The following is a 20179-nucleotide window of genomic DNA, read 5'->3' on the forward strand; positions in this document are numbered from 1 at the left end:
GATAAAATAACAAAAATAATAACTAAGTTTGTAAGGCATAAAAACTAAATAATATCATATTTTGCCATTGTAATAACAAAATAATAGCAAAAATATAGGCACCCGTAATAACAAAATATGTTATTATTTAGATATTTTTAACAAAATAATAACTAAATAAGCTATTCACGAGTTGATCAAAGTAATGGTAATTTTAGTTCTTTGACTTTAATATCTAAATTTAGCATGAATGAAAAATAAACTTTTTGCTTTCCTGCTAAAAAACTTTTGTTTTTTGAATCTTTAATGCATATCATACGAATAGTAAAATGAGCTATTATGGCAAAATGTGATATTGGTTTGTTCTCATGAATTAATTAAATAAAGTTTTCAAATATCAAAATAATGACATATTTTACTGTGATGGCAATGTTTGTTATTCTTTAGATATTTAATGTTTTTTAAGTATTTTTGCACAAATTACAAATTTTACCATGATAGTATATTTTGTTATTGATTAGTTATTACATCACTTTCAAGTATAACATACCAATGACAAATTTTGCTATGATTGTATGTTTTGCTATTGACGAGATATTTAATGTCATATATTAATAACATAATAATGGTTAAACTAGAAATGATTGCAAAATTTGTTCTTATTTTACCATTATTTTGTTATTCACCTCTACCCGGGTAGCTATTTCTTAACCATATTTGCTTTGAACATCTAAAATCCGTTTGAATTGGGCGAAGTTGGTTTGAGGTTGACATCATCCCAGAACACCGACAACATGTATTTTTTTCTTGCCTCAGACAAAAGGGTAATGTGATTATCACTTCAGCAATTGCGATGTGGCCTTACATCCTATACACTACCCGCCATAAGTATGGAATCGCAACATCTAGTATTGCAACACCTCAATTGAATATTGCAGCACCCCAAAAAGTTTAGCATCACCCGTAAGCTATTACACTAATGACGCAATATCTTGGAAACCTTACTTTCTAGAAAGCTGCGGTCTTCAGCAAAGTTGTTCAGAAGCCTTACGGCGTTCATCAGCTGACATTTTTAATGCGCCATTTTGCCGCTACGTGGCGCTAGTGTGCATGTAATTTGGTCATATTTTAGACGGCTCTAGCTCATGAACCTGACCACTTAGAATCTTCTTGTCTTCAGCAAAGTTGTTCAGAAGCTTAAAAGCAATCTGAGACAGCACTGATTGGTTAGCAATTTTGCCGCTACGTGGCGCTAGTGTGCATGTAAATTGGTCATATTTTAGACGGCTCTAGCTCATGAACCTGACCACTTAGAATGTTCGTGTCTTCAGCAAAGTTGTTCAGAAGCTTAAAAGCAATCTGAGGCAGCACTGATTGATTAGCAATTTAGCCGCTACGTGGCGCTAGTGTGCATGTGAATTGGTCATATTTTAGACGGCTCTAGCTCATGAACCTGACCACTTAGAATGCTCGTGTCTTCAGCAAAGTTGTTCAGAAGCTTAGAAGCAATGTGAAACAGCACTGATTGGTTAGCAATTTAGCCGCTACGTGGCGCTAGTGTGCATGTAAATTGGTCATATTTTAGACGGCTCTGGCTCATGAACCTGACCACTTAGAATGTTCGTGTCTTCAGGAAAGTTGTTCAAAAGCTTAAAAGCAATGTGAAACAGCACTGATTGGTTAGCAATTTAGCCGTTACGTGGCACTAGTGTGCATGTAAATTGGTCATATTTTAGACGGCTCTAGCTCATGAACCTGACCACTTAGAATGTTCGTGTCTTCAGCAAAGTTGTTCAGAAGCTTAAAAGCAATCTGAGGCAGCACTGATTGATTAGCAATTTAGCCGCTACGTGGCGCTAGTGTGCATGTGAATTGGTCATATTTTAGACGGCTCTAGCTCATGAACCTGACCACTTAGAATGCTCGTGTCTTCAGCAAAGTTGTTCAGAAGCTTAAAAGCAATGTGAAACAGCACTGATTGGTTAGCAATTTAGCCGCTACGTGGCGCTAGTGTGCATGTAAATTGGTCATATTTTAGACGGCTCTGGCTCATGAACCTGACCACTTAGAATGTTCGTGTCTTCAGCAAAGTTGTTCAGAAGCTTAAAAGCAATCTGAGGCAGCACTGATTGGTTAGCAATTTTGCCGCTACGTGGCGCTAGTGTGCATGTAAATTGGTCATATTTTAGACGGCTCTGGCTCATGAACCTGACCACTTAGAATGTTCGTGTCTTCAGCAAAGTTGTTCAGAAGCTTAAAAGCAATCTGAGGCAGCACTGATTGATTAGCAATTTAGCTGCTACGTGGCGCTAGTGTGCATGTGAATTGGTCATATTTTAGACGGCTCTAGCTCATGAACCTGACCACTTAGAATGCTCGTGTCTTCAGCAAAGTTGTTCAGAAGCTTAAAAGCAATGTGAAACAGCACTGATTGGTTAGCAATTTAGCCGCTACGTGGCGCTAGTGTGCATGTAAATTGGTCATATTTTAGACGGCTCTGGCTCATGAACCTGACCACTTAGAATGTTCGTGTCTTCAGCAAAGTTGTTCAGAAGCTTAAAAGCAATCTGAGGCAGCACTGATTGGTTAGCAATTTTGCCGCTACGTGGCGCTAGTGTGCATGTAAATTGGTCATATTTTAGACGGCTCTGGCTCATGAACCTGACCACTTAGAATGTTCGTGTCTTCAGCAAAGTTGTTCAGAAGCTTAAAAGCAATCTGAGGCAGCACTGATTGATTAGCAATTTAGCCGCTACGTGGCGCTAGTGTGCATGTAAATTGGTCATATTTTAGACGGCTCTAGCTCATGAACCTGACCACTTAGAATGCTCGTGTCTTCAGCAAAGTTGTTCAGAAGCTTAGAAGCAATGTGAAACAGCACTGATTGGTTAGCAATTTAGCCGCTACGTGGCGCTAGTGTGCATGTAAATTGGTCATATTTTAGACGGCTCTGGCTCATGAACCTGACCACTTAGAATGTTCGTGTCTTCAGGAAAGTTGTTCAAAAGCTTAAAAGCAATGTGAAACAGCACTGATTGGTTAGCAATTTAGCCGTTACGTGGCACTAGTGTGCATGTAAATTGGTCATATTTTAGACGGCTCTAGCTCATGAACCTGACCACTTAGAATGTTCGTGTCTTCAGCAAAGTTGTTCAGAAGCTTAAAAGCAATCTGAGGCAGCAATGATTGATTAGCAATTTAGCCGCTACGTGGCGCTAGTGTGCATGTGAATTGGTCATATTTTAGACGGCTCTAGCTCATGAACCTGACCACTTAGAATGCTCGTGTCTTCAGCAAAGTTGTTCAGAAGCTTAAAAGCAATGTGAAACAGCATTGATTGGTTAGCAATTTAGCCGCTACGTGGCGCTAGTGTGCATGTAAATTGGTCATATTTTAGACGGCTCTGGCTCATGAACCTGACCACTTAGAATGTTCGTGTCTTCAGCAAAGTTGTTCAGAAGCTTAAAAGCAATCTGAGGCAGCACTGATTGGTTAGCAATTTAGCCGCTACGTGGCGCTAGTGTGCATGTAAATTGGTCATATTTTAGACGGCTCTGGCTCATGAACCTGACCACTTAGAATGTTCGTGTCTTCAGCAAAGTTGTTCAGAAGCTTAAAAGCAATCTGAGGCAGCACTGATTGATTAGCAATTTAGCTGCTACGTGGCGCTAGTGTGCATGTGAATTGGTCATATTTTAGACGGCTCTAGCTCATGAACCTGACCACTTAGAATGCTCGTGTCTTCAGCAAAGTTGTTCAGAAGCTTAAAAGCAATGTGAAACAGCACTGATTGGTTAGCAATTTAGCCGCTACGTGGCGCTAGTGTGCATGTAAATTGGTCATATTTTAGACGGCTCTGGCTCATGAACCTGACCACTTAGAATGTTCGTGTCTTCAGCAAAGTTGTTCAGAAGCTTAAAAGCAATGTGAAACAGCACTGATTGGTTAGCAATTTTGCCCTACGTGGCGCTAGTGTGCATGTAAATTGGTCATATTTTAGACGGCTCTAGCTCATAAACCTGACCACTTAGAATGTTCGTGTCTTCAGCAGAATATTATCATTAGGGTAATCGGACTCCTTGTATTTCCCACAGGAATTACACTCGAGATATCATTCATAATCCTCCAGATATTTCTCCAATGTGTTTCTCCAATTATTCCTGAAATTATTCTTTAAATCGTTCCTGGCTGTACCTCGAATTTCTCCAGAGATTCCTCAACAAAATTAAAAGGTGTTTTCTAGAGGTGATTCTAAAAATTCTTCCATAGAAACTCAATCTAATATGCCAAATATTAAACGAGTTATGTACAGCGATCTCAAGTATCATAAAACTGTGTTTCGTTACTTAGCAACTTGGCAACTCGCTAGTTAAATCATTCTTAAAATTAAAAAAAAAACGGGATTCATACAGCCGAGTTTATGACAAAAAAAACATGTGTGTAGGTTCATTCATGAATTCCTCCGAGAATTTCTCTCAATACTATTTCAAAAATTAATCTATGGATTCCTGTTGAAACTTTTCTTTCAAAAATTTCCAAACAATAATTTCATAAATTGTTCCAGAAACATACTGGGTACACCGAAAGGGTTTTGCGTCTAAATTAAAATTGATTTTTGCTTGAACTTGAACTGAATTTTTATTTTTCAAGTAATTACTCCAATAATTATCTTCTTTTAGTCCTTGTTGAATTCATTCCATTTTTATCTTCAGTATGTCTCGAGATAAACTTCAAAATTTGCTTACGAGATTTTAAGGAACTTGCATAGGAATTTCACCAAAATCATTTTGAAGCATTAAATCATCCATTAGGTGTAGGAATAATTTCTGAGATTTATTCACAACTTCATGTGATGTTATTTATGAATACTTCTGCGCTAAAAACCCAGCAAAAGAAATCTATGAAAACTAAAGAAAATTTCTTGGTTTCCATACAGTAAGAAATATTTTTACACACATTCCATTTCCAAACATTGAGTTTTAAAACAATATTTAGGAAAAATTATGTGAAAACTCCGTATGAAACATTCTTTGAATTATACTTAAATGAATTCCAAGTAGAGCTTCGAGGCAATTATTTATGCTATTTCGAAGGAGTTTCTAAATCAAGAGGATTTTTAATATGAACCTCTTTAGGAATTTCTGTGTTCTGTGAGAAATTTTAAGATAATTCATCGATCATGTATAACTAGGAACTCAGGTTGATTCCATTTGTTTTACTGGACAAAGCAAAATTGCCGATCAAAGGGACCACAACGAATCGAATCTTTGGAATTTTTCCAATAGGTAAATCTGCAAGACTTTAAATAGACCCGTCACTCAACATTGAAATAAGACGCGTTTAGGACTTTACTTAGCTTACTATGAAAAAAATACGGTGGGTATCTTGTATAGTTTTATGTTTCATGCAAAAAGAGTGTAATGTATAATGATCGTTTTGTCGTGAAAATCGTGAATGAAATGTTAAGAATCGATCTTCTCAAGCCCCCCTCCCCCAGATGAAAAAACCTGGCTACGCCAATGGTCATCGACCCCTTAGGGACCGTTCAAATATTACGTAACGCAACAGGGGAGGGAGGGGGTCTTACATAGTGTTACGGTTCAAAGAAAAATTTAAAATTTTCTATACAAAAGTTGTTACGTGGAGGTGAAAGGGGGTCTAAAATTGACAAATTTTGGCTTACGTAATTTTTTAATGTACTCTTAAAAGTCCATGCAAGTTCTTGACGCGGTTCACAAGCAATCATTAACAATTTGAAAAACAGGAACACAATAAAATGACCCGAATTTGTCAGGTTCCCCATTTTGTCAGCTTAAAATTCATCGAGGGACTGACAAAATCGGGTCCTCACTGTATTATATTCACTGGACACTGGAAAACCACTCATTTGAAGAGCAAAGCGTAAAATACCGTCAGAATTTAGGTAAAGGTAATTAAACTTTCTAGGTGTTTTTCGATGACTGCACATTTTAAAAAGTTGAATACTTAAATATAGTCGTGTGTTGGCAAACTGCTATTGATTTTTTTATTCATACCTTTTTCACAGTGAACAACAATGAGTGAATGATTTTGACCAAAATAAGATCATTAGACCGTTGTGCACAACCCAAGAACTAAAGAAAGAAGTCTAAGAAGGCAAGAAAACATGCCAACTGTCAGTGAGCTGTCTCCTCTCTCAGCTGTACGCTAGCGCCACGTAGCGGCTAAATTGCTAACCAATCAGTGCTGTCTTTGATTGCTTTTAAGCTTCTGAACAACTTTGCTGAAGACACGAACATTCTAAGTGGTCAGGTTCATGAGCTAGAGCCGTCTAAAATATGACCAATTTACATGCACACTAGTGCCACGTAGCGGCAAAATTGCTAACCAATCAGTGCTGTCTCAGATTGCTTTTAAGCTTCTGAACAACTTTGCTGAAGACACGAACATTCTAAGTGGTCAGGTTCATGAGCTAGAGCCGTCTAAAATATGACCAATTTACATGCACACTAGCGCCACGTAGCGGCAAAATTGCTAACCAATCAGTGCTGTCTCAGATTGCTTTTAAGCTTCTGAACAACTTTGCTGAAGACAAGAAGATTCTAAGTGGTCAGGTTCATGAGCTAGAGCCGTCTAAAATATGACCAAATTACATGCACACTAGCGCCACGTAGCGGCAAAATGGCGCATTAAAAATGTCAGCTGATGAACGCCGTAAGGCTTCTGAACAACTTTGCTGAAGACCGCAGCTTTCTAGAAAGTAAGGTTTCCAAGATATTGCGTCATTAGTGTAATAGCTTACGGGTGATGCTAAACTTTTTGGGGGGTGCTGCAATATTCAATTGAGGTGTTGCAATACTAGATGATGCGATTCCATACTTATGGCGGGTAGTGTATATCCGTAAGCCTCCTCATTCTTTCCATGTTCGGGTCAATCATTTGAAGAACCACGTCAATGGTTGGTTGGTTCAATTTTGTGTACATTACTCAAGTAGCCCTCCTAAGACGTCAATTGCCGATTATTCCGGATTGACAATAAAAAGTTGATCAAATAAAATCTTCTCTTCTGGATTCTTACCTGTAATGTACAAAAAATCTATACTCACTCTTCTCAATCCAGCTATCATACTGCATCATTAGCTCGGCAAACAGCTTACCCTCGCAGAGAGGTGCTTTTGAGGTACCGCCAAACCGCGGGGGTAAAATCTCCGGGCTGATATATTTGCCGAGGGTTTCCAGATTGCGACCATGGAGTACCGTCATTTCACGCATTCGTTTCGTCTGCAGTGGTTTTATGATGGCATACAGGAAGTTGTAGATCGCACCGGTATTGATTGTTTGCGTCGTGAGCACTCGAATGGGGGAGCATTTTTCGATCAGCGTCAACATGATGCCGGTCGATTTGGGCGTAAATTGCATAATGTGCGACATGGAGAGGCCATCGACGTCGAACAGCAGAATGCAACCGTGCAGTTGGGCCTCCACGCTGGTAGTGAGCACTGCGAATACTACAGTGACTGCGGCGTTCAAATCGACGACCGACGCCTTGGAGGGGTTCCAGCGCTCTGCGGCAGAAAAAGGGAGAGTGAGATAAAGAGAGAGTGTTGAGTTTTGTTTGCTGGTCGTTCCATGTCAATTCAAGCAATGAAGTGAATGTGAATCTTTTGATATGTGTTACTCTTTTATCGGAAATTGGAACTAGATAGCGCATTGCGCTCATAACAAGGTCGATCAGAAGTGTGGGATTGCGAATAAAAGTGCGGGACTACGTCGGATCGATTTGGTGTCTTCATCGACAAAAATTGCGGTGGAGACACCAGACCGATCCGACGCAATCCCGCACTTCTATTCGCGACTTCGCACTTATAGGGGGTTCAGTTAGCAATGCAATTATTATAAAATATGGTGAAATAAGATCGTTGGAATACGAATTTTACCGTTACGATTTCCCAATGTTGAAAAGTGTCTAGACACACCTAACTTTTTGTAAAATCTATTTAATTTCAAGCGTTCAAGCTCCGGCTTGTAAGGCAAGTTATACTTCAGCATATTGCCTTCAAAACGTTTTATTATTTTTTAATATTTCCATTTATATTTAAAAAATATAACATTCAATATTACAAGTTAAATGAAAACCTTTGCAAAACAGTGGGGGCCAACGCTCGCACTAAATTAACAACAACGTTATGACATGCAAATAACACTCATCTATTCCCCTGGCTACGGAAAATCAAGAAGATATGCTCGGGATCACGTTCCAACAGGGGCACAAGCTGTTTTTCGGCTAAGTGATCTATGAGTTACCCATGGGGTAATAGGCCTCGTACAACTAGGATCTTGAAATAGACTAGTACCGTAAAAATGTCACTAGCTTCATCTAGAAAAAGATTGAATTTATTTATAATCAGAAAGATATTGTTCACCTGAACTAACAGTTGTCAAGACTCCGTCTAGATTGTCATAAGATACAGAAGTTCGAAAAAACATCAAACTGCAGTCAACTATCCGTGACTCAATTTTGAACAAACTACCTAAATAACGGAAATGTCAAAATATAAATCACAAAATGGACGCAACTGCGCTTCAAGGGACTATTCGAGAAGCCATTTAAACCAACTTTCAATATGGTTCTATTTACGAAGCTCGATGGCGGCTTCTAGGAATGGACACCCTTGAGAGAAGGAGAAACAACTTGAAAGCCATATTCGTAGGCAAAATACTTTTGGTATTGATCGATGCACCTTGAATCTTGGCCCAGATCAATATCAATGTTCTACCCCGCCCACTGAGACAGCGTAGTTTCTTTCGTCTTCAACCACACCGAACTGACTACGCACGAAACGAATCAGTTAACTCCATGTGTGTTTTGGTTAATTTGTACTATCAAATGTTCGACTTGAATGTTAGTTCTATAGTATTTCAAAATCGAGTGACATTTTTTTATAAATAGGTTTAAGTGTTCATGTAGACTAATGTGTCAGATGAATGTAACTCTAATAATAATAATGATAATAATAATTACTCAATATAAAGATTATGAATATAAAGTTATGCAGAGATCACTGTATACATCGGATTGTTTCGTAGTATATCAAGATACTGGAGATTGAAGCAAATTTGTTACTAGCGTTACCTAGCGGTTGGATTCTCAATCAGATTTTTCACCTCCAGATAGCCCTTGAACTGCTGAATATCTTTGCCGAAGACACCATCCTTCTACTGGATAAGGATCTAGAGAAACAATATTGTTGTACCGTTTGGATTCATATTACGGACACTTAAGGACTCAGTGAAGTATAACCCAGCATAGAGCATAGAAAGTAAATCATTATGTATGATACCTTAGCGTTATCGAGCGTAGGAAGCCCTTATCTTTCGCATGGTGGGTAAAAAATACGCTTCGGTAACTTGAATAATTTTAAATAAATCAAAATGTGTGGCCTTTGAATGATTCTTATTCCGGACGCTTCCTCACTTTTGCCTCATACTCTGGACACTTTGAATCGAATTCCGGACAGCTCATGATAATCATTAATGGAACAGTCAAATCATCAATCGAAATCGTCAAACCACAAAATAGACATCCAATATAAATTTTCGAAGATATTTATGGAAAAAGCTTACTAAAAAGAGCCTCGAAATTGAGAACTTTTAAACGGCGAAAATTGAAACATTTCGTGTGAAATGTTTCCCATACAAAGTAGAGTGTCCGGAATTTGAAGCTGTCCGAAATATGAATCAAAACGGTATATTGTTGCTGATTTGCTACGGTCATGTGCCCAAGCAGGTTTTGAATAGCAATTCCAATTCTGATAGGCGTTCTTGGGTTGTCAGCTTTAAGCTACGGCATATTCATAACTGTATTAGTGTAATACATTGGTAATGGTTCCTGGTCGACTATGCATTGGCGCCAATATTTTTCCCCTCCCGATAGCCCTCAATCTGCTGAATAGCTTTGCCGAAGGCACCAACTTTCTAGTTGATAATGTTCTTGAGATACAGATGATTGATTAAAATTTGTCCACGCCGCCTAGCAGATGAATATTCAATCGGATTTTTCATCACAGGATACCCCTTGATCTGGTGAACAACTATCCCGAAGACACCATCCTTCTAGCTCATTTAGTTGTTGAGATATCCGTTTGAGGCTAATTTGGGACCTTTCGTGTCCACGCTTTTTCCGTTTCCTAGGGGAAGGGTCAGGGGGGAAGTCTCACCCAAGGATTGCTAACTAACCGCGTTTACTTCAATATTTATTTCAAATTGATTGATTTACTATCCTCCGAATAGTGGCCAAAATTTAAGGATCGTCTCGGAATTTTAAGGGTTGAAATAAAACATGGTCATTTTTCCAAATCGACTTGAGATTTTGTTAATCATATTATTCCAGTATAGGTCACATATGAGATATTTTTTCAGTATTTACAACACTTTTTTTCTACAAGTTGCAATTTTTCGATTACGTTATTTAAAAAAAATCTGGTAGAATAGTTCAGCCGTTTTCAAATGATAGTCCAGATAAATTTAGGAAAAACTAAGTATGTACAGCGGCTTAGTCAAGGTTTACACATCCATAAAATCTCATTGAAATCTGAGAGGGTGTTGCCGGCTAGGAATACGAATTGACGCGAAATCAAAATTAAATTATGCAATACTCTCTGCAGTGTTGGTGTTTGGGCGATCGTGAACAAAGAAAGCGAAAACACAATCGCACAAAATAAATTACAGCTGCGGTAGTAATTTTCTGTATCACACGGACAGACTTTATTCACCGTTTTCCATCACAATCTGCAGGTATTTTCCTAGCAGTTTCTAAGCTCAATAGGAAAGAGACTCCAATAACCAAGGATTCTTCCAATGATTTTTCCAGGGAATCATAATTTTCACTGATTCATTCAGGAATTCTTCCAAGACGTATAGGAATTTCATCAGCAATTCTTCTAGAAGTTTTATATACAATATTGAGAGATTTCTCGTTTGTTCTGCGATCTCGGCTTTATTTCCACTAGTATTTCTATTTGATTTGTAAACTGATGTTTTTAATCAATGTCTATTTTTGTGACTGTCTGAAATTTCGCTTGTAGATTTTTAAGTTTTATTTTTAGATAATTGTTAAAAATCAAACGCATGCCTTACAGGGCTCTACTAGAAAATTTCTGGAAAATTCATAGCGCAAAATCTTGAAGAACGTATTTATCTAGATAATACATGAAGTTTCTCTTGTATTATTTCTAGAAAAGTCCCATGAAAAATTGTCGGAATTGGCACACTTTTATATGAAATCTGTTTAAATTCCAAGAGCAATCTCTTAAGGAATTGTTTAAGAAACCTTAGGAGAAATTCTTAGAGAATTTTTGAAGATTTTTTTTATAAAACCACTAAATAAATCTCCTTGGAGCAATTTCTGAGAGAATGCAAGAAAATGAAAAAGTTTCTTTTAGTATGAAAATGTTCGTTTTCAAAATTTATTATAAGTCAGAAATTAAAAAAAAAGATAAAAGACGTGATCGACTTTGTTGCAATCTTTTGCTCATATCTGTTGGTGTAATAGATCAATTCCCTAAATTTTAACGGTTTTGTTCAGGGAAATACTTTTGAGTAGTTGTTCTTTCAAATGCACCCACAAAGATTTGGATGCTGGTAGACAATCCAGATACATGACCGGAAATGTTGTGTACACTTTCTGTTCTAACAGTGATTCTTGGTGAAATTTGAATATATTTTAAATGTGCTTATGTGAACGTGTATGAACTTAGTATGTATTGAGTCTTACGGTGTCATGTGGAACATTTTTGGACCACAAAAACTACTGGACTGTTTGACATGTTTAGGAGGCCAGAACTCTCAGTATACTGTTAAGATTTTCATAAGATTCTCATCAAAGTCTCTAAGGATTCTCATCAGAATTCGCTCAGAATCCTCATCAAAATCCTCATAAAAATACTCTCTGGATTATTAATATAATTTCAGGATTTTAATCAAATTTCACATATTATTCTCATCAGAATGCTCTAGGGATCTCGGGATCAGAATATTTCCAGGATGCTTATCAGAAAACTCTCAAGATTGATATCAAAATTCTTATCTGAATCTTCTTACAATTCTCAAAAGAATCCTTCCATGATTCTTATCAGAATCGTCCTAGGATTCTTATAAAAATCTCTCAGTTTTTTTTTTTTTATCAAAATCTGCGGTTGGAGAGCAAACGACAAGTGGATGCTATTTATTTCGCTTTTTCCAAAGCGTTCGACAGAGTTCCGCACGACCTTGCTGTTGCGAAGTTGCGCCATATTGGATTTCCTCGATGGATTACAGATTGGTTGCATTCCTATTTGACGGATCGCATCGCATTTGTCAATTTCAACGGCACACGATCTCGTGATTTCCCCATGACATCCGGCGTCCCACAAGGCAGCGTCCTGGGACCGCTAGTATTTGTTTGGTCGTGAACGATCTCTACTTTCGCTTGAAAACAGGCAAAGTGCTCTTCGCCGACGAACTAAAGATATATCGAACAATCTCGTCTCTTCCCGAATGCTGCGCGCTTCAAGCCGATATAGACGAGCTTCAGCAGTGGTGTATCGAAAACGGCATGGAATTGAACACCAAAAAGTGCAAGTGCATTACCTTCACCCGGAAACAGTCACGAATTGAATTCGAATACTCTGTTGGATCAGAAATTTTGAAGCGCGTCGAATCCATTCGCGATCTCGGTGTCACCGCTGACAGCAAATTGCAGTTCAACGAACACATAAGCATCGCCACAGCTAAAGGGTTTGCTGTCCTTGGATTTATTCGGCGTTGTACCAAACACTTCAAAGATATCTACGTTATTAAATCGTTATATTGCATTTTGGAATACGCCGTCTGCGTATGGTCACCGCATCATACGACGCAGATTATCCGGATGGAAAGAGTTCATTCCATACGCTCTTCACCAGCTGCCCTGGACACATCCAACCGATCTCCCGGATTACACAAGCCGCTGCAACCTCGTCGCTCTGGAAACACTCTCGGCTAGAAGAGCTAAATTGCAGAGACTTTTTGTTTTCGACTTGTTAGAAGGTAATGTTGATTGTCCATCGTTGCTACTTAATGTGTCCCTGTATGCTCCATCTCGTCAATTGCGTAAACGTGATCTGCTGTTTGTGAGACGTCATAGGATATGATAATCCGAGAGTGCTGTATTTGATTTCAATATCTCAAAGTATATGTTCAAGAATAGGATAAGGAACTTAGAATAAGCTTCAGTCTGGGGAATTGTTTTTATGATTCAAGACGATGACAAAGAAATAAAAAAAATAAATAAAGAAGCATTTAAGTATTCTCAACAAAATCCTCGCATCAGAACCCTCTAAGAATTCTCACCAGAATACCCTGAAGATTTTCATAATTTTGGACTTCTCTCAGATTTCTCATCTGAATCCTCTCAGAATCCTTATTAGAATTCTGTCAGTGTTCTCACCAGAACCCTCTCAAGATAAATAAACGAAAAACCGAATTTGGTTCTATACCATTTAATTATGCTAGAGTTTGAATCCTTTGACAGATACGCGTATTTTAACCTGAACTGTAAGGCCGTCTTCAGTGTCGTGTACTTCGAGTCTAGTACACGAAACTGAAGACGGCCTTACAGTTGAGGTCGAAATACGCGTACCGTAATCCGGGGTAACATTGATCATTTTTTTGAATATTTCTTAAACATTTCATTTAAAAATGCATGTGTTATAAAATTTTATATTTTTTAAACCAGTACTGGCACCTATTGATCGTGTCTATGTACTGTATTTTGTTTTCTGAAAGTTTAAAGCATGTTTAAAAAAATGTTTTAAGTGATTTTTTTATTTAGCTGATATGGGGTAACATTGATCACCCATGAAAACATCGTTCGGTAATATTGAAAATATCATTACTTGCTAAAATCATGGTCCCTGAAGCCGAATATGAAGGCCAAGCTCTTACAAGTCATTTACTTTTTGAGTTATTTTAAAATTAAAAACACCTTGGATTGTGGAATACGCTTGAAGGTAGGCAATTTCCTATGGAAATTTTGCACGCTTTATAGTAATTTGTAAATTATGTTATTTTAAACATGTTTATGGAAGTTTTGACAACGGAATCGTTTTCGGCGATGGCATTTTAAGTAACACCTGCATTTCTCTTGCTCATATCGTTTTCAGAACTTATGTGAGACATGATTCTTTGATGGTGTCCTGCATAATCATGAAAATCATTGTTTCCAAAAGTTGAAAAATTTACGCATGAACACAACTTAATTTTTGCAAAAACCTTATTGTTTATTAGCTCATAAATAGAAGAAAGAGAATCACCATTCATGCATTGAAAATATTCCATCAATAAATGTTGATTCGAGCTTTTTAAGAAGAGGGCCGTTGCGATCAATTTTACCCCGCTGATCAATGTTTCCCCGGATTACGGTATCTGTCAAAGGATACAAACTCTAGCGGAATTTAATGGTATACTACCAAATTTGATTTTTCGTTTATTTATAGTTATTCCACTAAACAGCTCGAAGATTTATTAACTCTCAGGATATTAGAATTATGTCTTCTTTTCAAAACCGTGTTTAAGGCATCTCATCAGTATCTCTTCAGTATTTTCATCAGAATGCTCTAAGGGTTCTCACTCAAATCCTGTAAGAATCCTCACTACAATTATATCAGGATTCTCACTATAATTCTCTAAGGATTCTCATTAGAATCTTCACAGGCTTAATTATGAAAAACCCTCTTAGGACTATCACTAGAATTCCCATGCGGACCCTCTCATGAATCTCATCAGAATCCTTCCACAATGTCAGATTTGTCTCGGGATTCTCATCAGAATCTCCTCGGGGTTTTCTTCAGAATCCTCTCAGGCTGCTTATCAAAATCTTCTCAATATTCCTGTCATAGTTCTCTCAGAAATATCATCATAATTGAAAATTCTGATTAGAATACTCTTAAGAATCTCACATAATCTTAACTATCTGTGCATTCTCATTAAAATCCTTAAAGAAATCTTACCAGAATCCTCTTGGGGGTCTACTCGGAATTCTTCGGGAATTTTGATAAGAATTCTTCCATTTCTTCAAGTGTTGTAATCAGAAACCTTCCAGGAACATAATCAGAAACATTTCAGGTATCTAATCAGAATCGTTGCTCGGTTCTAATCACAACTCTTCCAGGATTTTCATCAGAACCCTAGGACTTCAATCAAAATCTTTCCAGGATTCTCATTAGAATCCTACCATACCATCTTGTGCCTTTCTAATGGTAGGAACGATCGAAACTAGACTTAAATTGGTCATCTCTACTCGAAATGACCCAGACTCGCTTTGGATGGTCATTTTTCGTCGAGAAGATGTAATTGTGTATGCCATATATTTTTCGTCACAAGATTTGAATTAGTTGTACGAAACCTATAATAATCAGTCATCATGATTAATATTGATACAGAAAAGTATCACTTCTTCTTCTTTCTGGCGTTACGTCCCAACTGGGACAAAACCTGTTTCTCAGCTTAGTGTTCTTATGAGCACTTCCACAGTTATTAACTGAGAGCTTTCTATGCCAATAGACCATTTTTTTGCATGTGTATATCGTGTGGCAGGTACGAAGATACTCTATGCCCTGGGAAGTCGAGAAAATTTCCAACCCGAAAAGTTCCTCGACCGGTGGGATTCGAACCCACGACCCTCAGCTTGGTCTTGCTGAATAGCTGCGCGTTTACCGCTACGGCTATCTGGGCCCCTAAATCACTACATGCTTTTATATGCAGAAAGTACGCTGATACTGTTGCAGCTATGTCAGTACAAAAACAAACTGATTTTCATTCATTCGAAATCGTGAGATGAATAAGCCACAATCATCGATGACGCGTACCAATTGCAATGACGGCCTACTTCACCTTGTGCTAAAATAATTATGGTGGCCATTTTGAATTAATGCACCATCTTGAGTTCCGTCAGAAAATCCTTTTTTTTACAAAAGCGCACTGCTCATTTTGAATTCGGAGAATAAGCTGAGTAAGAGCGGATAAGAAAACTAGGTGAGCAAAATGAACAATTTTCTAAATCATGCTCTACGATTCTTATGTAAATTGCGAGTGCAATCCATGCAAACTTCAACGTTGGTTCTCTCTTTGAGTCGAGTTAAGAATAGCAGTTTAGTCTCAAATCTAAGCCACATCTTTCCTCTATACAATGCCACAAAGTTCGTGTTCCAAGGAAAATATGAGTAAGTCACTTTCCGACAGGGGCTCAGAGAAATTTGATTTTTTGTGGTTACTAAATTGAACATATATGTAGTTCTCTATCTAGAAGAAAGGATACAGACTGGAGTGTACCAATTACAGAGGAATTACCCTGCTGAAACCGCTCGAGGAGTCCTTCGTCGGCGAATACCAAGCTGGTTTTCGTGAGGGCCGTTCGACAACGGACCAGTTGTTTAGCTTGCGAATGATCCTAGACAAATTCCGGGAGTATAACTTGCAGACTCATCATCTGTTTATTGATTTTAAGGCGGAGTACGACTCACTGAAAAGAAATGAGCTTTGGCAGATAATGTCTGAAAATTGGTTTTCCGGCGAAACTAATTAGGCTGATACATGCTACGCTGGAAAGTTTGAAATCATGTGTTCGGATCGCAGACGAGGTGTCAACCTCGTTGGTGGACATTGGCCGCCGTGAAACAGTCCTGTTTCTTGAAGTGGCAAGGCAAAAGTTCCACAGGAGATTTTTCACAACCATGAAAGTGTCATCCTGCACGATGTTTTTGTTTTGATTTGCTAGGTGCGGGATGATATGAATTGAACAGAAAGTAGTATCGGAAGTAAGCAAAGTTGCCAGTTTGCCAGTGACTTCCCGATAATTTTTGTGTAAATGCACAATACTCGGTGGGAAACTCAAAAATGGTGTGTGGCGCAGACGCGTGAGTCATGAGTTGTATCAAGTGTACAAAGATGCGAACATTATCAAGCGTGTAAAATACGGCAGACTTCAGTGGGCTGGTCACTTAGTGCGAATGTCGGAAGAAAGAATTGCGGAAATAATATTCAGAAGGGAACCAGGTAGAGGTCGGCGGCTTCAGGGAAGACCACGAATACGCTGGCAGTACGCAGTGGCAGTGGCGACCCTAAACGTTCGGGGCAACTGGAGAAGTTTTGCCCAAGACCGACGAAGATGGAGCTCTACAATACGCCCGGCAATGGCGTGACGCTACGCTGTAGCCATCAAGGTATCAAGGTAGGTGTGTGGTTCGGAGTATGCCAAAGTTGAGCATTTTGTATGAAAATCGACATGCGCTGCTATTATTCAGAACAGCACTGAATAACGTGAAGAAATAGGTAGCTAAGATTTAACAAAAATGTTTTTCGCTAATTGTTTAGCTAGCTGGTGTAAGAGGAATCCACCAGTTTGAGTGGACCGAAACGACCCTCCTCTAGTTTTGCATATATTAGCAATCACTGACATAAAATTGGAATTCTAATGATATGTGCCTATGCGGACTGGTTTCAGCGAGAATTTCTTAAGTACCGTAATTCGGGGTGTAGTTGATCAGGGGGGGGAGAAGTTGATCATTCCCGTAGACACGTGTACAATCAGGAAGCTGTAATTCGATTCCAATTATCAATGTTTTTGTGTGATTGCATTGTCTAGTATCTGTACTTGTTTTTCCTTAATTTGATTTGACATTAAAAATAATTACACCATGGAAAAACAAGTTTTCAAGGAAATGTCTAATGAACTGTTGAAGGGTTCTTCTCCAAACAATCGACTACAACTAAGGCCATATAAAAACACCTTTCAAATAAACTGTCTCATTCATTCCAGATTAGTTTTCTTGACCCAGTTTCGAATTTAAATTGAGGATAAAAAATCATTTCTAAAGAAAAAAATGTTGTTTTCATGAACAGGTTACCAATTTCAATGGAAATTTCCTAATAGGTGTTTAATGTGGTTTATTCTGTAAATCACAAAATTAAATTATAAAATTTACCGATTAATCCACAAGTTCCATGTTTTTAACACTTGATTTATATTCAGTGATCCCATATTTAGTGAATAGCATATCTCTTTAGTTCTGTAAACCTATCACAGTAGTTGATCAACTTCATTCCGGAATCAAAAACTTCACTTTTTGATTTCAAAAACTTATTTTTGATATTAATATAGGATTTTGTCAAAATTTTCTTCATATAGATTTAAGGGACGGACCTGGTGTAGTGGTAAGAACACACGCCTCTCACACCGAGGACCTGGGATCGAATCCCATCCCCGAGATAATCACTAAAAATTTCAGCGACGACTTCCTTTGGAAGGGAAGTAAAGCCGTTGGTCCCGAGATGAACTAGCCCAGGGTTAAAAATCTCGTTAATAAAGATAGAAAAAAAAAACATTTTGAGAATTGATCTATTAGGTCAAAAGATATGAGCAAAAGAGGGGAATGAAGTCGTCTATGCCTTTTTAAAAGTTGACGTGTCGATTGGTCAATAATTACCCCAAAGTACAAGGAAGGTTAGCCGTCTTATACACAAATTATTGTTTTCAATCCATATATCATTTTTCGCTATCTTATCACGTTATGAGAAATCATTTTTTTTATTCGAGAATTTATGAATCTTGATTTTGATTCTTATAGTTTTTATTTTTGAAAATCGATAACCTTTTTGATTTTTTCGTGAAGCCACTTCTGGTTTCCGATTCTTGTCAATAACATAACATGGGTTTTTATAAGACTTTTGGAAATATAAAAGTTTTAATTGTTTCCTGAAACAAATTTTATTTTTGTAGTACACATTTAATGAGACGCAGGCATTTTTAAGCTGGGAAATTATGAAATTTTTCAAAATTTTATTTTAATTACAAAAATGTTTAAAAACTTTCCTGATATAGCCAAAAGTTATAGCCAAAAATATAATTATTTTGCTTTCTGAGCTACGAAAAAATGCACAAAATTCCAAAGAGTTAAAAAAGTTTTGCCTAGGGAACCTGCTGATGAACAAAAGATAATATTTCAAGCCACTCTGAAGGCCGACGAGCACAAAAGTAGATTTATTTAACTATTGCAACTATAATCACGTACAAAACCACAGAACTAAAAAAATGTATGAAAAATACAAATATATTCGCCAAATACAATAGTTTCCACAAAAAGAAAATACTCACTCCCACACTCAATCACCACGATGATAGACCCATCGTGATTCCGCTCCGGCAACACCCACACTAGACCCTCCTCGAAGACATGGCGCACGGAAGCCGAACTAACGAAATATTCCGGATTTTTAGACTTCAGTTTCAAATTGGTCTGAAGTATGCTGAAAGCTTCCTTCGCGTCATATTTGGCGACACGCAGATAAACCTTCAAGTACCAATCTGCATCATCAGCTAGGTAAAGATGCGGATCCGTTGCTATAAGGCGTCGCATTTCCTCCAGTCCACGTTTCTCATTTTCCGGCGTTTCGTTAATATTCAGTCGGGCTTGTTTCTCGACTTCTGCCCCGTGCGAACAACGGTTATCCTGAAGGCAAATTCGGTAGCCATCGCCCAGATCGACGTAAGGAATATTTTCTTCGGTAAACTTTAAGGACATTGTAAATCTTCGATGGGAGCACTCGCGATCGCGACTTGATATCCGTTCTAAACCGTGTTCACTACCGGAGTTCTGCAAGTCAATCACCAAAATCTAAGTCCGTCCCAACTCGTTCACGCCAATCGACTGATCCTCAGAATAATGTTACAAACATAAGTATAGGGGGGGCCTCATCATGTTCGGTTCTATTGATCCATCTGTGATGCTGCCTGGCCGCAAGTGTAAATGTTTGAATCACACAAAATTTGGGCGGCAAATAAACGTGAGCGTCACCTGCGATCACGCAGTTCCTCGTTTCGAATTTGGTAAACTTGTTTTCGAAGGTTGTCTGCCAGCATCCGACTGATGTGGAAAAGCATCACGTAGCTCTGCTGCTGCACCGGTTGCGGCTATTTTGGGTTCTTTGTGTTTTCAAAATACTGATGATTTGCACCCAAATGTGAGATTTGGTAAAGTGCGTTAAACAATGTGCTGGGTCATTGGCTAATTATCGGACAGTGGTCCATTTATGTTTCGTGCTGATGCATGAAAAACTGGAGATGGTATGGGTAATTTTAGTAAGATGTGCGGGTTTCATGTGGATTGTAGATCTTCAATCGAACTCAGAATTGTCGGAATGCTGTTTG

General features: G+C 38.1%; 1 protein-coding gene across 1 annotated transcript in view; it reads right to left on the reverse strand.

Annotated features, from left to right (window-relative positions):
* Positions 1–19737, reverse strand: part of LOC5567552 (clavesin-1) — a 50145-nt gene extending 30408 nt beyond the window's left edge. Inside the window, exons 1-2 of the mRNA XM_021849946.1 lie at positions 19127–19737; positions 7065–7523 (exon numbers count right to left, since the gene is read on the reverse strand). Of these exons, the coding sequence (XP_021705638.1) occupies positions 7065–7523; positions 19127–19553 (886 nt within the window). The 5' untranslated portion in view covers positions 19554–19737. The remainder of the gene's footprint in view (positions 1–7064; positions 7524–19126) is intronic.
* Positions 19738–20179: the final 442 nt, after the last annotated feature.

This window comes from Aedes aegypti, chromosome 3 (assembly GCF_002204515.2).
Source record: "Aedes aegypti strain LVP_AGWG chromosome 3, AaegL5.0 Primary Assembly, whole genome shotgun sequence".
Taxonomy (NCBI): Eukaryota; Metazoa; Arthropoda; class Insecta; order Diptera; family Culicidae; genus Aedes; species Aedes aegypti.